At 43.6% G+C, this 17,186-nt stretch overlaps 1 protein-coding gene across 21 annotated transcripts in view; it reads left to right on the forward strand.

The window, feature by feature from the left end:
* The window catches only part of LOC147914349 (uncharacterized), a 65,915-nt gene that overhangs the window by 30,482 nt on the left and 18,247 nt on the right, over positions 1-17,186 (forward strand). For 9 of the 21 annotated variants that reach the window (XR_015555354.1, XM_087444415.1, XM_087444417.1 and 6 more), the window contains 2 exons: positions 2,415-2,611; positions 3,495-3,765. Coding sequence is in view for 11 of the 21 variants with exons in the window: in XM_087444415.1 (XP_087300541.1) it covers positions 2,415-2,611; positions 3,495-3,515 (218 nt within the window). In the remaining 10 variants the exon portion in view is untranslated. Of the gene's footprint in view, positions 1-2,414; positions 2,695-3,494; positions 3,836-17,186 lie in introns of those variants that run through there. The other 12 variants (XR_015555357.1, XR_015555360.1, XM_087444412.1 and 9 more) reach the window with 6 other exon arrangements.

Raw genomic sequence — 17,186 nt, forward strand, 5'->3', positions numbered from 1 at the left:
ATTCAGTGAGAGGCCAGATTATTGGCTGGATGTTGGGGCTTCTGACTGATTCCTCCCACTTTGAGTTCCTGTCCTGGCCTCTTTCCTGTCCCAAGGTCTCCACAGAATTGGCATTTCCTGCAACTCTAAGCTTCAGTCCATGATATGACTCTGGACAAGAAGGCAGAAATGGGGTGTTGAGAGAGAGGGCTGTAGTAGACATCCATTTTCTTTTTTGTTTTGATTTTGTTTTGACACCCGGCATTCACTTACCTTCTGGAAATAGTCCTTCTATTGCCCTCTGGGGAGCGAGGGCATTCTCAGTATCAGTCCAAGAGCAAGTGGAGTTGTCTGTCCTGACACTCTTACTATAACGATGGGTATATAACTCAGGCTTGGGCAAAAAGATCGGTCCATGCTTTTGGCTACAGTGATTGGTCAGGGATGGGCATGTGACCCAGCTGGAGACAGTAAGGCACAGTGGGACATTTGAAGGGACTAGTGGGAGAGACAACCATTCTTAGCTGCACTTGAAGCTTGGAAGATGTAGCTACGAACTTGCCAGACATGAAGTGTTACAATGAAGCCAGTCCAGAATATAGAGCCAAGAAATGGATAGAAACTGAATCTTAATGGCATCAACTGAGCCCCAGCATGCGCCCTCCTGCCTGAGGGCAGCCTTACTCCCAGACATTTTCAGGTGCCTGAGTCAACAGATCCTCTTTGTATTTGCTGTCATTTACATCCAAAGAATCCCTCCCACTATAAGGAGGCTCTCCGTCCCTGGCTCCCTGTTCTGAGCTAGCACACTGAATATGTATTACCTCCTCTGTCCTTCAGCTTGTGCCCTTCTGTAAAGGAGGATAAAAACCTACTTCAAAGGGTTGTAAAGATTCAGCGGGATAATAAACATAAAAGCATAACTTTGTTCCACAACATCAAAGTACAATACGCAGTACTTAATATTTCTAAATTAAATCTGGCTCAAAGCCCCTATTTTAAAGGGCAGGAAGATATCCAACATTAGTCCTTACTGGAGGCCTTTTGCCTATTTAGTTTAGTATTCACTGTCAAACAAATATGTAGAAAAGAGCCTGTGATCTTGATTCCATATTGGTTGCCCCTGCGATGTTCATTGTCCAAGCCCATCTGGCCTGTTAAAAGGCCAGTGAGTGGCCGCACAGCCTCTGTGCCAAGTGTGAGCCATGCAGTGTCTGCTGCAGCTCTCAAGATGAGGGGACTTGTTGATTAGTCATCTCAGCAACATCACTTCATCCTATAAAACATTGTGCTGTCTCCTAGAGGACTTCCACACAGAATGTATCCACTTAAGGGACTCGTCTCTACATCCTTGTTCTCTAGGCATTGGAGCCACTGCTACCTTTAGACAACTCTCTTTCTTTGAACCCAGCACTTGTGTCAACCTCTGTCTCCTCTCTCCTGGGGACACCCAGCTAAATTTTCCTCCCACGTGAGGGTCTGAACAGGACTGTACAACAGGTGCCTCACAACTTCTGTTTGGGGCCAGGAAACATGAAAGCCATTAAGAACACCTGAGACCAGAAGCCCAGAACTTTCTGTAAGACAAAAGGGGAAAGTTAACTTTTATTCCTTCTGGAGTCCCCTCTGGCATTGGTAAATTATCCTGCTTCAAATGAAAGTTGTCTCAAGCTGGGCAAGAATCCCTGCAGAGGAGAATTACCCAGTCTTGTCTTTGTCAGCCCAACCCCCTCCCACAGTGAAGCATTGCTAAACTTGCATCATAATCCATTCCTTTCCTACCCACTGGCCCCCTAGAAGGAAGGAACAGATCCTGAGTCTCCTGGGAGAGATAAGGAGACAGACTCCACAAGTCTCTGAGCTGCCACTGGCCTCCCTAATGAAGACCAAACCTGTCCTTGTGACTCCAGGAAAATAACAGCCAAATGTAGCCTCTGATCCAGGGCCTATGGAAGTTCTAGAAGAAGAGCCTCAAGAGAAGAGCCCCTTCTCATAGCCTGGACCCCTTCACTGTGACTGCAGATTGGGGCACACTTCTCAGTTTTAATCCCCATGAAGGCTCCCTCAGGGAAACTGATTCCCTGGCACCTGGCACCAGAGAAATTCACAATGCCTGAAGCTGGGATCTGGGGTTCCTGTGCCCAAACCACATTAAGGTGCCAGTCAATTCATGCATTTTGTTTGCCCTGACATTAGGTTTTGAGTGTGGGCTTGAGGTTGTAAAAATTCCGGTAGCCCATTCCCATTACCTTCTATGTCAGTGACAGTTCTTCAGGCACTAGAAAATATCATGTAAAAGAGACCCCCCCTGAAATTGCACAACACTGTCATCCCTGGGTGTGGGCACAAAGCACATGAAATCTTTTTCTAGAGAAATTGATTGTCATCTCTGTAATCATTGTTCAGCTAATACACTTTCCTTCTTTTGATGGCAGTCCTGCTTTCCCATAGGAACTGGAGTCTGGGAAAAAGGAAAACTGTCCTAGAACTAGAAGAAGAGTGCGAGATCACTCTTGGATGGTGCTGCCACCTCATTTGGACAGGCCACTTCCTAAATGTGCTGTGTGTGCAAATTCTGTCTCATTGCCTCCTCCAGTGTTTCTCTGAATGGAAGCAAATATCTGGGCACCAGGTGTGACTTGTTACGTGACCCCAGCCAGTAACTCAGCCCCTTTAAGCCACCATCTCTCCTGGTTAGAAGTTCTCGGACCATGGGTACGTGGAAAACGTCCCAGAGTGAGAGTGACATACTCTGAGTTCCCTAGTACTGGCTTTGCCATCGATTGTGTGACTCATTCTCTCTGATGTTCAAGCTGTGAGAACCAAATTTGAAATGATGGATGTGCTCTATTACATATATTAATAAGAGCAGAAATTAAACTTTGCACCCTGTAGGGTTTGCTTCCTCTATAAGCCTGGCTATCTGTACAGAAGCTGAAGGTTGCTTCTTTGGGCTTATGGTCTAGGATCTAGAGCAGAGTGCAGAGACTGTGGTGGAGCCAGGGTGAGCCATATTCCACCTAATTGTTCCTCCCCTCTAAGTCTGAATACTGGCAGTGGTGAGTCAGGTGGTTCTACGGGCTCCTTTCACTCTCCCATTCATGAGAACCCCACACTACCTTTACCTCCATGCCACCTTTCCCTCCTTTGGACGCTCCACCCTCTTTGATGTTTTCTTACCAGCCTCCACTCCACTTAGCTGTTAAACAGCTTTGACCTTGATGACATGGAGATGGATGAGGACAAGGATGAGGACAAGGCCACTTGGCACCTTTCGCCACTTTTGCTTCTGTGACCTGAGGTGTCCAAGAAGAAACCCTGGTGTTAGGAAGACTTCTAAGAAGGTTCCAGTGATCCCCACCTCCTGATATTCACACCCTTGTGTAAAACCCTCCCCTTGAGTGTAGGCTGGACTTAGTGATCTGCTTCTGACTCACAGAATAGGGGAAAGGTGATGTGATGGGATGTCCTTCCCATTATTAGTTTACAAAAGATTGTAACTTCTGTATTGCTAGCAGACTCGCTCCTGGCTTTGATGAAGCAAGCTCCCATGTTGGAGAGGCCCACATGACAAGGAACTGAGGTGGCCTCCAGCCAACTCCAGCCCACAGCCAGCCAGGAATTGAGGATCTCAGTCCAACAGACCTTGAGGAACTGCATCTTGCCAACAACTACATAAGTGAGCACGGAACTGGGTCCTGCCCAGTCGAGCCTTCAGATGAGACCCCAGCCCCAGCTGACACCTGAATTGCAGCCTTGTGAGAGACCCTGGAGCAGAGAACCCAGGTAGGCCTTGCCTGGATTCCTGACCCACAAAAACTGAGTTAATAAATATGTGTTTTTTTAAGCTATGAAATTTTGGGGTATCCATTACACAGCAATAGATAACTAACACACCCCTAAATTACTGTAACCTTAGTGTGAGATGTGGCATGGCTGGGAAGGCAGGCACCAAATAGGAGGACACCCTCCTGACAACATTCCTGGAGATTCTGTCTTCATGCTCAAAGACTATGCCATGTTCTCTTAGCTGCAGTGGTATCATTCTGCTCTACCAAGCCCTGATCAGTCTCCAGGAGGTGAGGTCTAGGTAGTGTTGGGTGGAGTGCATGGCCAGGATGGGGTGGTGAAGAGTGATGATTAGGTCATTCTTCCCCTCCTCATTTTTTGATTCCTTTCCTACTCACTCCACCATTACATTTTCCTTACTGTCTGTCTCCTTTTCCCCCAAATTCTGGGTGGCTGCCCGATGACCATTCGTACAGATGATGGCCAGGTGATCTGTTGGTCTTGCAATAATGCTGTCAAGCTAGGTATCCTGAGGAGGTTTCCCTGAGGAGCGGCTGTTCCTGTTCCTCAAGGTGCCCTCACAAGCCGGGAGACAACATTGTCAAGCTCGAAATATGCCTTCCAGACAGATTAGCACCCCACATATAACAGATTCTTTAGCTGGACCCACCCAGTTTCCAGACCCTGCCCTGGCCACTCCGGTGTCCACAATCACAAAACCCATCCATACACACCCCCCATTGACCGCCCACCTGTGAGATACTGTGGAATTGGCAACTTTCTCTAAATGAAAATAAGCCACTGTTTTCAGGGAAATATTTGTATCCCTGGACTTTTTCAGATCTGCACGTTCTATTCTCCCTACTGCTCCAGGAATGCTAGAGGAAGGGAGAGGATGAACTGCTACCCATTTTCATTAGGGTCGAGTGAGGGGTGGGGACATGACTGATCACCCCAGACTTCATGAGGGAGAGAAGGGCTCTTAGGAGCAGGTGACATTTATTCCTCGCAAAGAGATCCATGAGGAAGATTTCTCCCAACCCCCCATATCAGGGCCTAAACACTCCCACACTTGCAATTCCAAAACTTTCTGAGTCAACAAGGGGGAATTCTGGCTGTATTTTTCCAGAGGAACTGGTCCCACCCTGCAGCTGTGTATAGTTCGGGACAGTGAGGGAGCAGATGAAAAGATAGGTTGAGCCAAGTTCTGGACTTGAAGGGTTTTTCTGTCTTTGAAAAGGCCTGAAAGTTTTTAGAGTGAACTTCTTGTACTTTTTATGAAAAAATAAGGTGTTTTGAATAGAGGACATCTAAACAGGGACAAATAAAGGACCCAGGATAGAACTGAGAAGACCACTGTCGGGCCCCCTACAAGGGACTGGTCATCTTGTAGAAACCAAAAGAGGAAATCAGTCAGAGCTGACCTCCTTCCTTCCTTTCCCTGAGCACAAGCCCCGGGATACCCCAAACAGACGCCTCCAGTGCACTATGCAGAGAACACCACTCTCTGTTAGTGGGAACATTTATTGAGGAGGATCAATATCCTCTGTTGTGCTAAAGAAAGGTCCTCCGTCGGAAGATGTTTTATCATGAAAACTGCAAGCCTTTCTCAACAAGGACTAAATAATTTCTTTGGGGACATTTTTCTCTGGGATTCTTGGAGAAGCGTTTTCTGTTTGAATAGAAGAGTCAAATCTCTGAACACAGTGCCTTCATCACGGGTGTGGGTGGCCAGAGGGACCTGGCATACCTAATGCATGCAGGTGGGGCTTGGATGGGGCTCAGGCTCCCTGGAGGGCTGGGAAGCCGGTTGACTCTGGCATAAATGCTGGTCCTTGAAGGCCACAACTCTCTGGAGATGTCTGATCCTGTCTCAGTTCTAACACTTATAAGACAACTCTGGTGAGCAGAGACAGCATCTTGGCTGCGGGACTTGGTACTTGCCCATTCCCCTTGCTGTGGGTCAGAGAGAGCCCCATAGTTGGAGGGATGTCCCTTGTCAGGCTGTACCTGGGCCTGCAGTTCCTGCTTCTGCTGACTTAACTCCATGGCCTCAGGTTCATGCCTACATGCCAGTTTCTCCTCTAGGATCTTCCCAATGGCTGTCGTGAGCTCATGAGCTTCAGGAGGCCCACAGCTCAGAAGGAGAGCTGCACTTGCAGCGGGGTCTTGGTGCTGCTCAAAGGTTGACATGAACTTGGGTTTTGCTGGGGACTTTACTGCCCTGTGATTTTTCTCTTGGAATTGATCCACTGAAAAAAATTGCCTCATCTTTTTTCTGAATTAACTTTCAGGAGGAAACTGTTCATTCTGTGACAGAGACAGGGAAGTGCCCTCTAATTCTCTGTCCTCAGTAGAGTGTCTCTTCTTTCTGGCTTTAGGTGTCCCAGCTCCTGAATCCTCACTTCCACATTCTCCTGTTTTGGAGCCCAGAGGCCTCACTCTCTTTGCAGCTGGTGGGAAATTCTTATCCTGGCATTTCCATGAGACTCGTTCAGAGACCCAGGGCTCCTGCTCCTGCTCCGTGCTGATCCGGGTGTCCTCCAAGTGGACATGCAGCACCTGGGAAGCTCCTTGTCCCCACTGGAGATGCTCTGGGACTGAGGGAGGACTTGGAAGGCAAGCTCTCTGAAATAAGGAACATGTCTTGAGCCTGGCTATGTTCCCCACTCTCCAGTTGAAACTTTAACTAAGGAGCTGTTTTATAATGTCTGATAGTTTAGAATCTTGGGGAACCGATATTTTTGGTGAGGGATATTCAGTGTGATAATGTGGCAAAGAACATATACTTGACATGAGCCTGCTGGCAAGAGAATACTGAAATTCTGAATTTCAGCAAGGCTAGAATGGTCAGTGCCTTTGATCGTTGGCACACCAGTGAACAACCCACCAAGGCTATCTGGAGGTGAGTTCTCTGGAACAGACTTCAGTAGGGTGGAAATCAAGTTAGATTGAGTCACAGTTAACAGGCAGTCTGGTGGTGGTGAAACAGACAGGGTTGGTGGTATGTGATGACAAGCCAATGAATCAGTGGAATTCATTGGGACAAATCTGGTAAACGGTTGATATCTTGGGAAAGGGTAGGGTAAACAGAGAAGATGGTATGTAGAGACAAAGTGGCCTCTGGTTGGAGAACAGAATCCACTGTCTGAGTGTCATGTGGTGGTAGAGGGAAGGACAAGGGGTTGGGGTGAGATATGGTCTGCTGGGAGTTTGGAATCCAAGGGAGGAAAAGGCTCTGGTGGCAGAGAGTGACCTGTTGGTGAGGGTGAAAGAATGTCATCTATGGGTGTCATTAGATTAGGCAAGAGAATAGAGGGGGCAGGTAAGGAAGGCTCTGGCAGAGGGGCTGGTATTAGGTCTCCTAAAGGGTCTACTGAGAAGGCAGAGGACTGAGTGAACCATGACTCAGTCACAGAAGCTTTGGAAGCCAAAGGGGACATCGAGGGAGTAGTATATTCCAGGGCCTCCAGGGACATCAGCCAATTGACCTCAGAAGTTGCACTATTACATACCTCATGGAAGGAGTCTGAACATAACAGTTAATGAAAGCAGATGGTATCATGATGCGGGTCCAGGGGGCTGCAGGAGACAGGAGGTACAAAGCTGCAGCCAGAACCAGAACAAACGTAGCGGACCCTGGCAGGTCTGGGAAAGGAAGGGGCAGCCAATGCATACTGTCCTTACACGTTTCCCCACTTCCTTGATCTCACAATATACCTTATTTCCCTCTCTCCAAGGCTTTCACATTCTGACTCTGAGGATTTTCCCTCCCATGTCAGTCCCAGGCTTCACTGAGTCCTTAGAAATTCATAGACTCTACTAAAAGAGGGATACAGGAAAGAAGAGTAGTGTTTAGTCACCTTTGCAGAAGAGAAAGCACCTTCCTTGCCTCCTCTGCTTTGCTCTGACAAGCTGCCCAACCTGGGAAACCAGGAGAGTGATGAAGATAGAAGGAAGAGATCTTTTAGGAGGCTGAGTAGAATGTCCTTTATGGTATGCTTGGTAGATTGGACTTGGAGAGTCCCAAGAATTAGGATTCAAGATCACGTGGTTAATGATAATAATAACAAAGCTCACATAATGTATGTTGTTTTATCATTCACAATGGACTTTCCTGTGAGGAACATGAGTCAATGGTTACTTCAAAGGGGAGTCTGATCATCCAGGAAGTCAAAGTACTTTCACAAGGTCAGGAGACAGAAGTTCTGACTCGTGACATCTCACATGGCCACCTATTGGGTGACACCCATTGCCCAGATCCATCACTGCTTCATGCCCAGGGAGGGGCAGAGCAGGAATCTGAGAAGTGTCTCGGGTTCTGACTGCCTTCCCATCAGCCTCTCCTCTGAGGGCTCTGTTTTCTGAGAGGGACAGTATCTAGCAACTGACATTCTCAGAGATCATGGACCTGGGATCTCAGGGAAAGGACAGGAAGGGTCACCCTTGGAGAGCTCAGGTGGAATAGGTAGAACCCTAACCTCTCCATGTTCCACCTTTCCTTCTCTTGACTCTGCCCTGACGCTGAGAACAAAAAGAAAAGAATGAGAGACTGGGGCCCATTTCTCTCCATTCTCTAGGAAACTCAGATATCCATTATCCAAGAATAATATGACTGTCTATTTTAATTAATAGAACTGTGTGTTCCTTCCTTTAATTAATTTTTAAAGGTGATAAAATATTTTCAATTTTTCCTTCTTAGAAAAACTCAAAGAAGGATTTTTGTCTATGAGGTCCACACTTGATATTCTCAGAAGTTCTCTGCTCAAGGAGGGTGTAGAATCAGACCAACAGTCATGTCTATGCTCCCTCAGATAGGACCCTATATCCTGGGACAGAGCTCAGGCTCCAGCCTCTGCTCAGAGGCTCAGCCCTGCTCTCCTGATCTGCCCAACATGAAGGGAGGCTTGGATGAGTGATGCCTGACATGGGAATGTGACTCATGATCAGGTGCTGGGAACTCTGTTCTCCTGCACAGATCCCAAATTCTGTAAATAACCTAATCCAAGGCCATGAAATCACTGTCTGAGGTTTAGTCCAGAATCTTCCACCACACTCAGATGATCTGTGAGCTTCAGTTGGAAACTTTAGTCCCCTCTGAACCCGTAGTTCTGCCCGTTCTCTTCCCCTAGAAGATTGTTCTATCTTCTTCTCAGACTTCCTATTTTAGATGTCTCTCTAACCCAACCAAACTCATTTGGAAATGTGAGAAGAGGAACGGGAAAGTAAATAATCATTCTTTGAGGGGTGACTTCTGGTTCCAGCTTCAACTTAAAGAGCTTTGGAGTTGTCACTCCAGTCTGTAGAAGGAGCAAAAGCTGAAAAAGCTGAAAATCAATGACTTTTCTTGGAGCTGTCATAGAATTGAGGTCACAGGGCAAACCACTACTTGAAATGTTCAGAGAAGGTGAGTGCAGAGAATCAATAAAGATCAGCTTACCTGGAGCAGAAGCCACTGGAGTCATAAACGGGTAGAAACACTTCAACGGACACTTTGACAAATCCTGAGGGATGCATGTGGGGTAGCATGAGAGTGAGAAACTCCTGGGGTCACTATCTTGGTGGGGCCCCCAACTTATTCATGAATTTTACCTCCAGGAACCCCACCAGGTTCTCACAGTGAAAAGCCATAAAGAAACTTTGATGTTTCTGGTGGGGGAGGATAGGGGTGGTAAGAAAGGTAACCACTTTTGAAAACATATTGAAATATTCCCTGAGTATTCTCCATAACAGAAGCCTGCTTAGCAGGGGAAAAGACTGCCAAGCCTTATCTCACATGGGTGAAGGGAAATTACCCAACTACAGCCCCTTCCAGCCTTCCTGTCTCACCTAAAGAGTGAAAAGAAAAAAAGAAACACTTGTGAACATCACAACCCAGGGACACAGGCCTCCTAAAAGACTGAGATTTAATCATGTCCTCTCCCCCAACAGCTTACCACCACATTCACAGGAGTCCAGTATAGTCATGGGATCATAGCTGAAGGAGCTGCAAGGCATAGGCTCTATTTGAGGAGGAGATTTAGGGAAACCTAAAGACACCAGGAAAGACAAAAACAAGGACACTAGAGAAAATTGAAGCCTCTGACATGTACAGCTATAGTCAATATTAAGCACAGCCCAGCACCTAGCCAGATTAACATAAAACTTCACACTAAAGGTCTATTTACTTCAGTTCCTGTTAACCAAAACATCATGTCTGCTTTGAACAGGAAATTACAATGCATGCAAAAAGGCAAGAAAAAGCTGAAGAGACAGAGTAAGCACCAGATCTACATTTAGATGTGACAGAGATTTTGGAATTATCATTCATTGAATCTAAAATAACCGTGCTTAATATGTTAAGGGGTGTAATGGAAAAAGTAGACAACACACAAGAACAGATGAGGAATGTAAGCATAGAGAGGGAAACTCTTAAGAATGAATCAAAAGGAAATGTTAGAAACTAAAAACACCATAAGAGAAATTAAGAATGCCTTTGATTGGCTCATGTGTAGATTGCATATGGCCAAGGAAAGCATACATGAGTTTGAATATATGTCAATAGAAACCTTGCAAACTGAAATGCAAAGAGGAAAAGAATTGTTAAAATATTTTAAAACCCACAATATCCAAGAACTGTGAGACAGTTTCAAAATGTGTAACATACATGTAATTGGAATACCAGAAGGAGCAAAAGGAGAGAACAGAGCGGAAGAAATATTTGAAGTAATAATGGCCAAGGATTTTCCAAAATTAGTGACAGCTTAACCATAGATTATGGAAGCTCAGGAAAAAACAAGCAAGGTAAATACTAAAAAACTCTATACCTGGACACATCATATTCAAACTGTAGGAAACCAAAAGATAAAATCTTGAAAGAATCCAAAGAAAAATAAACACTCTACATCTAGAGGAGGAAGGATAAGAATTGTGGACTTCTCATCATAAATCACACAAACAAGAAGAGATTGTAGTGAAATATTTAGTAAAAGAAAAAACAAAGAACTCCACCCCCCTAGGATTTTACATCTATTGAAATTATCCCTCCAAAGTGAAGGAGAAATAAAAAATTTCTCAGACAAAAACTGAGGGAATTCATCAGCAGCAGACCTGCCCAGCAATAAATGTTAAAAAAAATTCTTCAGGGAGAAGGAAAATTATAACTTGGATCTACATAAAGGAAAGGAAGAGAAGGACTAAATGAAGCTAAAATAAAACCTTTCTTTTTCTTCTCCATTGATCTACTACTACTACTAATAACAATAATGTGTTAGGTGATTATAGTAGAAGGATAAGTGAAATGAATGAAAACAATGTTACAAGGACTTAGAATAGTTGTAAATGTATGTTACAAACTCTAGGGCAACCACTAAAATATTTTTTTAAAGTAGAAGAATCAATATGCTAAGAGAAGAGAGAAAATGGAATCATATAAAATGCTTATTTAAAACCAGAAAAGGCAGAAAAAGAGGGGAAGGAAAAAGAATAGGTAAAATGAATCGTAAACAGTTACAGACATTGTAGATATTAATCCAAGTATGTTAAAAAAATCACTAAACATAAATGGTCTAAATTCAGTAATTAAAAGACAGATTATCAGAGTAGATTAAAAAAACAGGATTCAGTTATATGTTGTGTACAAAACACCCACTTTAAATATAAAAATACAGATAGATTAAAAGGCACAGAAAAATGTACCATGCTAACACTAACCAAAGAAAACAGGAGTAACTATATTAATTTCAGACAAAGCAGACTTCATAACAAGGAAAATCATCAGGGATAAAGAGGAACATTACATAACAACAAAGAGGTCAACGCTCCGAGAAGACACACAATCCTTAACATATATACATCTAAGAACAGAGTGTTGAAATATGTGAGGCAAAAACAGGTAGAACTGCAAGGAGAAATAGATGAATCCACTGTTATTGTTGGAGACTTCAACACCCCTCTATCAGAAATGGACAGGTTCAGCAGGCAGAAAATCAGTATGGATATAGTTGACGTGAACAGCACCATCAATCAAGTTGATCTAGTTCACATTTGTAGAATACTTCATCCAAAAACAGAATACACATTCTTCTCAAACTCACATGGAACATTCACCAAGATAGACCACATTCTGGGCCACAAAACACACTTTAACAAATATAAAATAGAAATCATACAAACTATGTTTTCAGAGCATAATGGAATTAAACTACAAATTGATTAAAGAAAGATAGCTGGAAATCCCAAAATGTTTGGAGATTAAACAACACATTACTATAGGTTAAGGAAGAAGGCTCGAGAAAAAAAATATTTTAAACTAAATGAAAATTAAAATACAACTTATCAAAATTAGTGAGATGCAGCAAAAACAGTACTTGGGGGGAATTGATAACATTGAACACACCTGTTTGTAAAGAAAAATTTAATACCTCTGAGGGACTCTGGTTTACTTACCTGATTGATGTGTCTGTGTTTCCAAAATATTGGTAAACATGGATTCCTCTTTAGGTAGCATAGCAACAGGAGAAGGAGCACCATCCCACCCAGGAAGGCAAGGATGGGAATACCTAGGAAGGTGAGCTGGAGCTCAGCCATGGTGCAGTAAGGCTCCTCAGATAAAGAAGATGGTCCACATCATCAGAAGTGCATTGCTGCCTCAGGCAGCTGGGCATTAAGAGTACATTCTAGACTTGAGTTCCAGGCCCACATCAGAGATCTTTAACACAGACACCAAAGGTTCTTGAAGGCAGGGGAGGGGACAACACAGGAGAGATGAACCCACAACCCTTCCCCCACCATCCAGCCCCGCAGATCTGTCTGTCCCTCCAGGGCCATTTAGATACCTCCAACCTACCTTCCAACTCCAGCCATTCACCATACCATATATTTACTATATATTGGTGTTTTAACCAGGCAAAAGGGGTCGGATCGGTCAAAAAATAGCATCTTTCCTGCCCAAAGGACCACTCAGAGCAAATATCTAATAAGTAAGCAATGATTGTTTATTAATAGAGATATACAAAATTAGGCTAAAACAGCTACAGAAAAAGAAAATCAGTAATATATGAGAATACAAGAATGGGAAAATGAAAGTAACATGAAACCTGGTACTCACAACAACCATGCCTTTAGCAGGGCAAGTCCCAACAGCACAGCCAGGCGAGGAGTGCCGGTTGAGAGAAAGGATCCTGGGCAAGGCGTCCCCTCCACGGGTGAGACTCCTGCCCAGGCAATGCTAAGCAAGGGTTTTTATTTAGGATTTCATCGACGGCACATATGGGAACATCTGGTGTTTCTTTTCTTTAGATGTTAAGTGTTATCTAGTGTGTCCATGCACTGTGACTCCGGGTAATCGTCCGGAGCCAACACAGATGGCCAGTCTGTGCCTGTTCCCGATGTTCCTCGAGTCTTGAGACATAAACAATTGCAGTTTGTGTTGTGGGAGAAGGGCCAGTTCCCATCACAAGCAACTGCTTTGTATTCCTTCAGTGCAAATGGTTTCTGAGGGTCACGGAGTGGCCATTGTGGCTTTACTCATGTCAATTCAATTGGTGAAATTTTCTGTTCATTCCACCTCTTACCCAGATATTACCTGAGACCCTTTTACTGCTTGGTGACCTCCCTTTGGACCCCACATCATCCTTGAAAGTCTGCTATGCCCAGGGATTTATACCCCCAGGATCTACTCTGCCCTCAACTACAGCTTCCCCTCATACATAATGTGTTTTTACCTTATGAAACCAGAAATATACTCAGCAGCAGCCCCAACCCCCATATCTCCTCAAAAGAATCCACTTTCACCAAAAAGGATGAGAGAGCAGAGTAGCCTGTAACCACAAACAGAAAGCATGAGAAAGAGGGAGACAAGGGCATGGCACACCCATGGACCCATGGCAAACAACTTAAAAATCTTTAGTAGTTCTTTTTTTCCCCAAAATCTCCCTTAGGCTGTTCAGCCCCTAAGGTTTTCAAACCTAGACCCCTCCACCCATACAGTGTCTTACCCTGCTGCTCCCTCTTTCTTCTCTCTGCCAAATCCCCTCTCTCCCCACAACATTTTAAATTTCTCCTTAGTTTTACAGAGCAGTTGTGCTGGACCATAGCTCACGGGACCAAACTCATCTTGGTTTAGGGAGTGGGCTTCTCTTTAGCATAACTTCTAATGAGCACAATTGTAATTATTTTTAGTGTTACTATTTGTTGTTGTTGTTTTAATCACACCTTTGGTTACTTCTTCCATTAAAGGTTTTATGATTTTTTTCCCTTCTACTTTCTATCTTTTCACCAAAATTCCTATTAACATCTCCATACCTTTTTAAACAAGAATGTCATTTTTGTTGATGGTGTATATGCATTTATTTCATCTCCCCATGCTAGCTAGTCATTTAATAGTTGTAACCCTTACAGCTTCATTATTTAGTGCTTAACTGCTGCAATGAAGCCCTGTGTCATTTTGAAACTCCCTTTGCCTGCCTGCATTCCCTCACTGATTCTGATGAGTCAGTCTGGGCCAGAGATGCCCAACCTTTCCCTCCCACATGAGAGCGTTTACCAATAACGGCAGCTCCTTTCTTTCCCTGTCTTCTCCTGCATCCACAGTTTCACCATCGTCTCTACCCAAAAGGAAGGGACATTTCAAGCCCACCCCTCTCACGTGCCCTCCCTCAACTGCAGGAGGTGTCTCTGTTCAGAAAAAATCCCTCTACATATCTTTGAATCTCTGGCGTTGTTTTTTTAATACTTAGTCTGGTCCTGACTGCCCCTAAGGTCCCTATGACACAATTATGAAAACGTCCTTTAAAGTCTGAGCAAGATAAACTCCACCAAAAAATTTCCAGGTGAGGAGGGGTTATGAGAATGGCACATTGAACATATTCTTCAAAAGTGGCCTTGTCACAAAAAAGAAAGGCTGAGAAACTGATCCAGATTAAAGGAGACTGGAGACACGCGACAACTAAATGCAGTGTGTGATTCTAGACTGAATCCTGTAAAGGAGGCTTAAAAAAAAGCCACAAAGGACATTACTCAATAAATTGAAAAACATGGACTATGAATGGGAGATTAGTTAAAAGTTTTATGTCGAGGCTGGCCTGGAGGCACAGGCAGTTAAGTGCGCGTGCTCCGCTGCGGCAGCGGCCCGGGGTTCACCGGTTCGGATCCCGGGCGCGCACCAACCGCACCGCTTGTCAAGCCATGCTGTGGCGGCAACCCATATGAAGTGGAGGAAGATGGGCATGGATGTTAGCCCAGGGCCAGTCTTCCTCAGCAAAAAGAGGAGGATTGGCAGATGTTAGCTCAGGGACCATCTTCCTCACAAAAAAAAAAAAAGTTTTACGTCAATGTTAAATTTACTGAAGAGGATAACCTGTTGTATGTAAGAGAATATTTTTTTCTTAAGAATCATCTAATGAAATATTCAAGGAGAAAGTGCGTGATGTATGAAACGTATTCTCAAATATTCAGTAGTGTATACATATTTTTCATATATGTGTATGTGTGTGTGTTCATAGAGAGAAAAGGAAGGGAGGGAGGAAAGGAGACAGAAACAGAGGAGAGAGATCGCAAATGGGTCAACATATTAACAAGTAAATTTAGATAAAAAAAGGGTATATGGTTGTTTATCATCCGTGCAACTTTTCTACAAGTTTACTTATTTCCAAATAAGTACATTTCAAAAATGGATCATTGACTCTTTGTCCTGAATGTTACCTAACCTTTAAGATTTCTGGCTTTGACTCCCGCAGCTGCCACCACCACCATACCTAGACCTCGGAAGTGTGCAATGCCAACTTTAAAACAGTTGTCTCAGGTTCTGTCCCAGGCAAGAAACCCAGAATCCTCTTTGCGCATTTGAAGATGCTAACATTTCAACAGGGTTTTACAAAATACTGGAAAAGAGCACTCCCCCTCCAAAAAAAGATTTTTAGAGACAGCCCTGATGGCCTAGTGGTTAAAGTTTGGCACACTCCACTTTGGCGGCCTGGGTTTGGTTCCTGGGCACAGAACCATAGCACTTGTCTGTCAGTAGCCATGCTGTGGTAGAGGCTCACATAGAAAAACTAGAAGGATTTAAAACTAGAATATACAACTATGTACTAGGGCTTTGGGGAGGAAAGAAAAAAAAGAAAAGTGAGAGGAAGATTGGCAACAAGTGTTAGCTCAGGGCAAATCTCTCCCAGCAAGAAAAAAAAAAGGAAGAGGTTTTTAAAAATTATACACAATATAAAACGAAAAAAGAATAAAAAAATTCAACATGTTTAAAGCATGGAACCCTTAATTTCTTTCTTATCTCGTGCCAGCAGGTCATTCATCTTCTGGAGTTTTAAGTTGTGAATTGGTTTGCCAGCACTTTGTCTGCCCTGCTAGTCAGTTACAACTCCTCCAGTGGATTTCTATCTTCCAAAAATGTGTTGACATCTTTTGTCATATCTTCTCCCCTTCTTGTCATCCTCAAGCGCTTATTCTTTTTAAATCCTTTACTTGTTTTAACAGCTTTGTTGAAATATAGTTCACATACCATACAATTCACCCAAAGTGTATAATTCAGTGATTTTTAGTATATTCACAGATATGTGTAACCATCACAACAGTAAATTTCAAAACATTTTCATGATTTCAAAAAGAAACCTCGTGGGGCTGGCCCCATGGCTTAGTGCTTACGTTTGGTGTGCCCCACTTAGGCAGCCCGGGATTCACAGGTTCGGACCTATACCACTTGTCAAGCCATGCTGTGGTGGCGACCCACATACAAAATAGAGAAAGACTGGTAATAGATGTCAGCTCAGGGCTAATCTTCCTCACCAAAAAAAAAGGAAACGTCATAACCTTTAGCTATCATCCCTCCCTCCTCTCATCCCCCTAGCCCTAAGCAACTACTAATCTACCTTTATATCTCTCTAGATTTCCCTATTCTGGACATTTCATATGAATGCAATCTTATGTGGTTGTGACTGGCTTCTTTAACTTAGCATAATGTTTTCAAGATTCATCCATGTTGTAGCATGTATCAGTACTTTTTATTGCAAAAAAAATATTATGTTGTGTGGATAGACCTTATTTTATTGACCCAATCATCAGTTCATGGCCGTTTAGATTGTTTCCACCTTTTGACTAAAATAAATAATACTGCTATGGACATTTGTGTACAAGTTTTTGTGTAGACATATGTTTTCATTTTTCTTGAACATATATATACTTAGAAGCAGAGTTTCTAGGTCATATGGTAACTCCATGTTTAGCTTTTGAGCAACTGCCAGACCATTTTCCAAAATAGCTGCACCATTTTTCATTCCCACCAGCAGTGTATGAAGGTTCCAGTTTCTCCACATTCTCACCAACACTTGTTATTATCTGACTTTTTGATTCTAGCCATCCTTATGTGTGTGAAGTGCTATCTCCTAGTGGTTTTGATTTGCATTTCCCTGGTGCCTAATGATGTTGAGCAT

This window comes from Ceratotherium simum, chromosome 20, assembly GCF_057802395.1.
Source record: "Ceratotherium simum simum isolate JZ-2026a chromosome 20, ASM5780239v1, whole genome shotgun sequence".
Taxonomy (NCBI): domain Eukaryota; kingdom Metazoa; phylum Chordata; class Mammalia; order Perissodactyla; family Rhinocerotidae; genus Ceratotherium; species Ceratotherium simum.